Raw genomic sequence first — 10,041 nt, 5'->3', positions numbered from 1 at the left:
TTTCTCATATTCATAGTTCTGTCCATTAAATTTTACCTTAACTTTCACATCTATAATGTTGATAATCGCAATCTTTAGTTTTACTTAATTTCGAAGTTTAACTTTAGATCCTCGAAATTTACGTGAAAACACCTGAAAAGTATATCATTCAAGCAAAAGTATAATTATTAAAAATCGATACATCTACCACGAAGTTATGCTTGATCACACGTTGGAGTCGGTTAATTGCGGTGTTCACACTGCACCTATTGAGATATTTTATGGACTAACTCCGAAGACTATTATAATCCTTATGAAATGTATAGAAGTCTGCTGGGAAAGTATACTCCTTTAACCCTTTCGGACCCAGGTCACTTTTGGCGTTTTCCTACATTTTCAGTTAGTGACCTATTGCTCAAAAACTATTTAACCGATTTATATGGATAAGGCCTTGGTCTTTAGTCTCTTTTTTGTTGTAAGTTACATTACAGTGTTTCCAACGAGAGAGGAATTATTCAGGGAAATGTAAGGGCAAAACTTTACAAAAAATTCTCTAATCGAAATTCAATATTTTTTATAGCTGGCACCATTGTTACCACATGGATCCAAGTCACCTAAAAAGAATTCTTTGGTGTGTGACAAGGCACAGTGAAAACCTGAAATCGCTGGTCGCTGGCTGTCATACAAAGAGAGAAAAAATTATCTGTCATCATACACATGAAATTTTGACACGTTTTACGCCTCAGAAGCAAAAATCAACAAATATATCGGGACTACAGTTTTCCTAATTATCATATTCAAACTTTTTTTTGGTGCGTACTGTAGGCCTAAGAGGAGGCCTTCAGACAGTGGTACGTTTGTTCGAATTTAGCCAACAAGAGAGAAATAATAGAGACAAAAAAGGAAATTTTCCAAGAATTTCCCCCCAAAATCGGGAATTTTCTATAACCAGCAACACAGTTACCAGACAAACGCAAAATATCTTAAAATAAACATTGTATACCACTAATATATCCTACATGTATCATGGCGATAGTTGAGAAAAAAAGCTTCTAATTACAAAAAAATAGATTACGATAAACAGAAAAGCAGGGAAAAACTACAAAAAATATAGTAAGAATTTTTGTTGCGTCCCCTAATTACCCTATTGTAACGATCTGGACCCCGATTTTGTTCAGTAAGGATCAATGTTCTACTGGCTTAAGTTGACTTGCGCTCGGACGTATAGGTACGGATTTACAAACAAAAATTTCGAATTTTTTGCCCAAATTTAGGGAAATTTTAATTTCCCTAGTTGGCAAAGCTGCGCGCGGGCCGTTGCAATAGATGTCCACAATTAGGTATCCATCCGAGTTACCTGTATCTACCTGACAAGTTTTAAGGAAATCTCCCTGCAACGAAGAAAGCTACATGGAAAAAATAAAGAAAGAAAAAAAGAAAATTCGATTTTTTTTTTTTTTTTTTGAGAAGGAAATTCGACGTCCAGAAGACAAAGAAACTAATATGATAAACTATGGTCCAACAATATTTGGACAACAAAATCATCCTGATATATTAATTAGTGTCCATACCGGAGTGGATTAAAAAAAGTGACACACCCGTGTGTACCAGTTTGGCCATCTAGGTCCAAACAGGAATCATCAAAATCAATGCCGAGGTTATGCGTGAACATGCAATATATATATATATAGGATGCGTCCACGAAGTATCAAGACTGGTCTCAAAATGACCCTTGGGCATCACCACACTGTTGGCAGTGGCGTAACAACGTTTTATGGGTCCCCCGCAAGAGAATACCCAGTGTCCCCTTAAAAACATTTTTTGTGTGTGAAATGATATTTATAGATATAATAAATAACCATACTTCGATGCAGACCCGCAACTGGAGGGGGCTAGGGGGCCCGGCCCCCTAAACTATTCGTGGCCCCTCCAGTCCTTAACAGAAAATGCTATTATTAATACAAAAAACACAATTTAATTATTTGTAAAGCAGCGCTAGATTGTAAGAGAATCTTTAATGACTTGGCTCCCCTAACATATTCATGGCCCTACAAACCTCTGTGGCTGGTTACGGACGTGCTTCCCTGTATCTGTAAATATTGAATTAAATGTATTGAACTACTAGGCCTAAATACTCATAAATGGAAACCACTTTGCTATATATATAATTTATTCAATAAGCTTCACAATGGAAGATGGATTACCTCTTTGCAGTTAGAGACGTCAGTCTTCATTAAGAGTAGCAGGAATTAACTTAAGGGTTTCCTTTTTTGCTTTCCTGTCAGCAAAATCCTTTACTAACTCCCATACATCCATTTTTTTCAGTTTATTAGGCATTTATTGGGAACAGTGCTAGATTACTTAATCTATTTTGGTCCATTGTGCTTCTCATATAGCTTTTAATATTATTAATTTCAATTTTGAGAAAAGAGCTCATCCGTGGCTAAGCGGTTAGCATACGCGCCTGTGGCGCGGGAGACCCGGGTTCGATTCCCGGCGGGAGCTCATGTGGTTCGGATTCCACGTTAATCAGTAAATCCACGTCTCATATAGCCTCGCTGCTGAACGGGACGTAAAACTCAAAATCAATCAATCAATCAATTTTGAGAACGACCTCTCCGCAGAACTGATAGAGACAAGGAGTGTCAAAAACAACAAATACGCGGTTATAAGTTCTGAAAAGCTAAACGCCAATAACTTATATTTCACAATTAAAAGCGGTGTTAGGTCAAACAAAGAATTCTGAACACTCAGCTGTGAATTTCAGATTTCAGCTGTTTTACTAAGCAAATTACTTCCACCGGAAACGAAAAACCAATATCACAACTGTAAGTTGTTTGAAGTATCTGTGCCCTTGTCAGAATTTCGTCATCAGTGAGATGAGTTATATTGTCAGGAAACAAAAAGGAAAATTTGGATACTATATCACGCAAAGTAGTAAAACAACAATGTAAGTGTGAACCCGCCAAAGGAAAATATATAGCCTATAAAAGCTGACCAACCGACATTCCCTCTCTTTGTTCGCGGTGTGTTTGACCTACACGTCAAGCCTCCCAAAGATAGCCGAAAAAAGGTAAGGGTGGAAGAAATCGCCAACGAATACAAAACTGAAAAGCAAGTTGATTCAACCTATTAGGAGGCTAGAATAAAGGGCCCCCTTGGAAGTGTCGCGCCCCCGTATTGTAGAGTTTTGCCCCTGGCCAGTGGGTTTTCCATTGTTCATAGGTTCCCTGAAAGTGTTCGCGCACTGGGTAGGGGTGTTCGATAAGGCTGAGGACCTATCGAACTTCGGGACTGAAAATTTATCGAGTTGTCATCGGTTACTCGAAACCTTTCGAGTATTTGAAATTATCGAAGTTTCGGGTATTATCGAAATTTCGAGTATTATCGAAGTTTCGGGTATTATCGAAATTTCGAGTATTATCGAAGTTTCGGGCATTATCGAAATTTCGAGTATTATCGAAGTTTCGAGATTTATCGAAATTTCGAGTATTAACGAAGTTTCGGGTATTATCGGAATTTCGAGTATTATCGAAGTTTCGGGTATTATCGACATTTCGAGTATTATCGAAGTTTCGGGTATTATCGAAATTTCGAGTATTATCGAAGTTTCGGGTATTATCAAAAGTAGTGATGGACAGTTCGGTTCCTTCACCTCTTCAATGATTCCTTCTTGCAGCCAAACTATTCAAACAACTTTTTTTAATCTGATAAGTTATTGCAAAGGAAAGCGAGTAGAAAGGAAAGCGTGCACAAAGGGATTGCTTTTTCGTCCCCTCCCACCCCCACCCCCCCCCACACACAGAAAGCGTTCATTTTCCCCTGAATTTTATCTCTTGTTTGTTATTTGCTAACAGCTAGTGTATTAGTGTTGCCAGAGATACGGTCTTAAACGTACAAATATGGTAATTTGCTCTTCATACAATATAGTATACGCCCAACACCTCAACCATATTAATCACGCACGGTGTTGCTAAAATGTTATAGCAAAATTTTATTTTTAAGTCAAATGTATTATCTTCTGTCATGTTTGCTTTCTCGTAATTGCCACTAGTTCACACATTGCCGCAATCAGATATGATGATGCTTTGGGCGCAAACTCCCCCTTTAGCCTTTCAGTAAAATAAATGTTAGTCAAATCAGTGGTGATTTCAGGGGTTGTTTAGGAGGAATATTTCCCCACAAATATATCTCTGATCATGTTCACCGTGGTTTACCAGTATTTTTGCTACTTTCACCCTCCGTGTATTCAAAATCTCCGGGGGTAGGATTACCATAATTTCTGGATATTTTTAAGAATGGTGTGTCTGTTTATTGAGAAGTTAAGAAAAGTTTAATCTTAATTTCCTAAAATGATTATGCTCATTTTCTATACTTAAAATATGTTTTTTATATTATTGTCTTAATTATTTTCCTGAGTAAAGTATTCTTGCGAAGAACACCTTATCGTTATTGATTTTTTCATAAATATCAGCACAAGACAGAATTGCAAGCCAAGCACTTGACCAAACACAGCGAAATTTTCCAGTCTTCCATTTTCCCTAAAATTTCGGGCATTAGTTAATTCCAGACAATTTTCCGGATCGGGCTTGAATCTAGGACGTATGATAAGACTACGAGGGGGGAACCTTGAAATCATCACTAAGTTTAATGAAGGTGAAAAACGGAAATAAATCTATTTTCTCGACAGTGAATATACAGTGTATCATATGTTCTATACAATTGATTTGTACATTATGATGAATCCACACACTAGCGGATCCAGAAGTGTAGTTTGGCGTCGTTAGATTGCTTCCTGGACGAATAATGTAGGTTTTAAAAACGTAAGAGTTTTGCATCAATTTAGAATAACGTGATGCATTATTTTATATAGAGTGTTTCAAAACAACACCGCCAACGTTTGGGTTGCCACATTACCTAATTTTAGCGGATACCACCAGATTTTCAGGTCTTATATTCGTCCCCCGCTTAATCATCTCTTAATCACGAAAAACCACCCGCTTTTTTGGATTGGAGAAAAATCTAAGACGACTTTGTTGATAAAGTGTTGTTATATTCAACGTAAACGGCTACATTTCTGTGTCAATCTCAATCGCGAATGGTCAGATGACAGAAACAAGATGAACGCAAAAACTGTCAAATTATTACTACTGATTTTGTACAATATAAAAGACGTATCATGCGTAGAATTTTATGATAAGATTTTATGCCATCGAGATTTATTAAAGGAAGTTAAAGGGAATGAAAAATGTAAAAAATTTGGCATAATCATTCACATTTTGGTTCAACCCATGAATACTAATGTATGATCTCATGGGTGCGTATTTCTTTGATAGCATTCTGTTCAGTTCAACTGAACACGTCTATGTTGTTACGTAATCTATATGTTCAACTAGTCTTTATATATTCAGAAATGATTGCAAATTGAACCTACGGATCCTTAGCATATTGTTTAGATTAGATTCATTATTAGTATTTTTTCTTTTAAAATGTTTACACTGTATTTCATATATTGTGAAACTGTGGTATTTTTGTATGTTAGTATGATTTCAAGTAGAAATCTTTGAAAATGATCAGAAATTTTATAAGAGATGGCCCAAGACTCCTAAATATGTTTTAGCTTTGTTACGATAAAAGTTTAGAAATTATTTTGTATTCCTTAGAGAGAAAACCGTATGAACAACATCTGCCATATATCGCTTGCTTTTTTTTTCTTTTCTTTTCTTTCTTTCTTTTTTTTTTTTTTTTTTTTTGAAAACTTGTCTTAGAGAAATCTTTATTAGAGATATTTTACTGTAATACTTATGTAATATTTACTTTACAATTCGAGACACATTTGTTGAACTTAATAAAACATTAAAGGCAAAAACTAAATTTTCTTTAGTTTTGTTAGAAAAGTACATTGGAAGTGTCACTTAAAGAAATCACTAAAAAAAAAAATAAAATAAAATAAAATAAAAAATGGTCAGAAGGATCGTCAGTATTTCTAATACACAAATTCACATCAATACTTACGGTTTAGAATCCTCCGCTTTTCTAATTTCAAAATATGGCAACCCTATCCTGAGACCAAGATAAAACAAAAAGTATAGACCAACCTGGGTGCACAAATGCTTCCTTTTGGAGTTATAAGATGCCGAAAACATGAATAAATGAACTTTAAGGGTCCATAGCTCCAATACTATAGGATCTACCGTAGTCCGGTCAAGATTTTATTTAGGAACTAGTATGTGCCCTATCCAAATATCCAAGTTTCAGAATGATCCAAATATCCCATACGATCTTTTCGCTGACATTTTCACTTCAATAACTTGAACACACTTTCCAGTACTGTTTCAGCTTGAATTAGCAGTATAACCTTATTTCCCATAGAGAAATCTGATTACAACCGAAGTGCAATGTAATCGTAATCGGTTTTAAAGACATTGGCTTCTTGTTTCTTAAAAGAAAGAAACAATGATAAGTAGTCTATTGTATGCAGGACACAACAGGAGAGATAGGGTCTAATATTTCTTTCAACAACTGCAAAGCAAGTACCTGCACGACCATCTTTCTTTGAAAGGCTGTTTGCAACAATATACGAAGCAGCTAAAAGAACTCTTGAGGAAATAATGTTTTCTATTTTTCCTTAAGAAGTGATCGGAAGTTATTTTAATTTGATATGGAAATTGAATCAGAGCCATTGAAATGTAAGTCAGAGGATGTGTGTTTTTCTCCTTTCCCCTTCATCCCTTTTGTCCCTCCCTGGTTCAATCCCCGACCAAGTAAGTTTGTGGTGGACAACATCGTGTCCGTGGGTTTTCTCGGCGTACTCCCGTTTCCTTCCACATTCCCATTCCACCAATTATTCCATCATCATTCACTTGCCTTAATCATACTTCCCCTTAGCCTAACAGACATAATAGTAGGTCATTAAACTGGAAGATTTCACGTCATTTCATTTTCCTTTAGTCTTCGTTCTATCATATGTAAAGTTCTCCCTTGTGCATAGCATCATGCCATGAGGGCATGTAGGGAGTGTGTCCTCAGTCGTAGATGAATGTGGTGTTGTCGGCACCACGCTTCGGCCGCATCCCTCCCTCCCAGGTACGCATTGAATCTGAGGTTGGTAATACCCAGAGCCGCACGGCATCTTATGCACAAAATCAAATATCGTAAAGTAACTACGAGCAACAGATACCTGACATATGCATTTAGACCAATCCTCTTTAAAATCGGATAATTCATTCGAAAGTTATCATAGCTTTCACACGCCTACGCCCAAAGTAAGAACAAATACTTCAATTCGGGAAAAATCCCCTTGTGGTATGGCAACCAGAACAATAGGTGTCTGGTGAAAGCAAAAGAGAGCATTTTAAAATGAGTTCCATCAAAATCGGACAATCCGTTCGAAAGTTATCGTCGGATGCCACATGCAAACAGACAGACAGGACGGCCTGTAATAGGGAGCTTCACACCAAAAATTCTCAAGGTTTGTTTCACGACAATCTCAAATACTCAAAGGCATTCGCGCGCCGGAGAGTAAATTTTCGAAACGGAAGTTTGATAAGTCTTCAGCCTTATCGACCTTCCTTACCTCTACCTATATCAGTACCTATCTCTATACAGAACTTTAAATTAAACCCTCGAAATTATATTAAAATCATTTTTCTGCCTGCCCCGTTATTGGCGCAATCGTCAAAGTGACTATTAGTAGACTAATGGTGTCTTGGATTCCAATTCCATTCAGATGATGCATGTTTTCTCTTTCTCTCTTCTGACAGACTGCTTAAACCTTATACAGATCTGTGGGGAAAAAAACTTTTCCTTCACTTCATTCCTAAGGAGAGAAGTTTTAAAATAAACACTCTGCATATATGTAATAAATATTATATACAACTATGATAACCTCGAATTCATTGTTTCTTCCGAACACTCCGATAATCCCGAACTTTTCAAAATATTCAAGCGACTCGAAAAATGCGATCATATTGATATATTTCTGTATTCGCTGCTTTCAAACAATTCGAGACTCTCGAAGAGTTCGAGTGTCTCGAAGTTGTCTAATGTTTCTTACATTTCGAGTGCCTCGAACACTTCGAGAGTCCCGAACATTTTGGGAGTCTCGATCATTTCGGGAGTCTCGAACATTTCGGGAGTCTCGATCATTTCGAGAGTCTCGATCATTTCGAGAGTCTCGAACATTTCGGGAGTCTCGATCTTTTCGAGAGTCTCGAACATTTCGGGAGTCTCGAAAGTTCGATAATTCGATAAAATTTAAATTCTTTATCGATGAAACGGTTTTGAAATTTTATCGAATTGTTATCGATTACTCGATTATCGGAACAGCCCTAGCACTGGGCTGTGAAGGGACATCGACAAAGCCGCCTGGATCGCTGGAATCGTGCCGAATCACTTACCTTTCAAGCCTTTCTTGATTCAGTGGAACAAAACAGTCGTTGGGAGCTTGATCGGGGTTATAGGCTGGATGCGGCAGTATATATAGATCGAATTGAGATCCTTTTCTTTATTTTTCTCAAGTCGAAACAGTCGGTCAGCACAGTAGCCTATTGATGTCTTGTGCCCCTGGGATTATTTAATGGCACAAAGCAGTAATGGGAAGGCTAGTAACCTTTGTACTCAACTTGACAATCAGGAACGGAAGAGAGTGAAATCGCCTTCAGGTACCTATGGCTGGACACTAGTTGAATAGTAAGGAAGATAGATTGCACTTCTTCAAAAAAAAAAAAAAAAAAAAAAAAAAAGTAACAGTTAAGTATAGGTTTCTTATTTCTGTTTTGAAGAGAGAGCAGAGCTTATGATTCATAAAAATTATTCTTTATTTTCTCGTATTTTAGCTTTATTCTAGATTTATATAAAGAAATTGGCATAAAAATCATACATGTACGTAAGGATGATTCATCTGAAAGTTCAACACCTGTACTTATACCAAGGAACATCCACATTTTTTAACTAGCAAATCTGAAATCAATTTCAAGAATACACGTTAATGAACAAATCTGGGATGTACTAAGCTAATAGCTTCGCATTTGCGAATATCAATTCGCACTCTTAAAAAATAGTCCGTCTTATGAATTAGATCCACTGCGAGAAAAATCACATTGAACGCTTGGCATTTGACTACGTTTTTGTTGAAACATCTCTTTCCAAGGATTATATAGATGAGGCATTGGAAATTTGTCCGGGTGTGTTTCATCTATATCAATTCTATCTGCAATATCATACGTTACATCACTGAAATCAAAAATCGATGCTTCTGGCTTGGGTTCTGTTTTATCTAGCCAATCTGATATAGAACGAATCTGAAGATCAGGACCATTTAGATCATTGATACAAGCACGGAAAAGCGCCTCATCACGTGGATGATTCAATGCAGTCAATGTTGGACTAGGTTTGTTTGACTTATGCTTCGAATTTTTAGACATATGCTGAGATTTCTCTGAAGCTACAGGATTCTTAGAAGTACTTGCTATCATCGAGAGTAAATTGCGGCTAGATGAGGCTATAGAGCGTAATAGGTCGTCCGGTTGTGAGTTATCAATATCTTCATTTGAATCTTCTCTAAGACGCCTGGTAGTGGTAAAGGATTCTCCAGGTGATATAAAATAACATTGTCTGGAAGTAATGGAAGGCATTTGCGAAGCTGCACGAACCATTAAAGCTTGGTCTAATCTTGAACCTTTTGGTCCTAAATCAGCATCAGGCATTCTTGGCTTTCGTCCACGACCTGAAGAAATCAATTTTTTAAATATTAGAACGACAAGTAAGTGATTTACGAAAGAAATGTGAAGAATTATTGTGACTTGTTATAGAAATATTTTCTTTGGCATATTCAACACTTGTTTGTTAAGGGGATATTTTGAGATTATCATTATTAAAGTTATAAACTACTACAATGTGACTAGTATTTCCGTGAAATGGAGACTCAAACTACTTTTATAATGTTCAATTCACATAGTGTGTTTGAATACTGTGAAGTTTTGTTGCTTCGGAATATATACATGCTGCCTTCTTCTTCTTCTTCTTCTTCTTCTTCTTATTATTATTATTATTATTATTATT

At 36.6% G+C, this 10,041-nt stretch overlaps 1 protein-coding gene across 4 annotated transcripts in view; it reads right to left on the bottom strand.

Moving 5' to 3' along the window:
- Positions 1 to 8,774: 8,774 nt before the first annotated feature.
- LOC145660580 (uncharacterized) overlaps positions 8,775 to 10,041 on the bottom strand; it is a 46,711-nt gene continuing 45,444 nt past the window's right edge. For all 4 annotated transcript variants that reach the window (XM_081725817.1, XM_081725815.1, XM_081725814.1 and 1 more), the window contains one exon: positions 8,775 to 9,706. In XM_081725817.1, the coding sequence (XP_081581943.1) occupies positions 9,048 to 9,686 (639 nt within the window). In that variant the 5' untranslated portion in view covers positions 9,687 to 9,706 and the 3' untranslated portion in view covers positions 8,775 to 9,047. The remainder of the gene's footprint in view (positions 9,707 to 10,041) is intronic.

Source organism: Thermobia domestica, chromosome 9, assembly GCF_964235325.1.
Source record: "Thermobia domestica chromosome 9, izTheDome1.hap1.1, whole genome shotgun sequence".
In the NCBI taxonomy this organism is placed as follows: domain Eukaryota; kingdom Metazoa; phylum Arthropoda; class Insecta; order Zygentoma; family Lepismatidae; genus Thermobia; species Thermobia domestica.
Note: the sequence above shows the minus strand (reverse complement) of the source record. Positions and strands in the feature narration are given on the sequence as shown.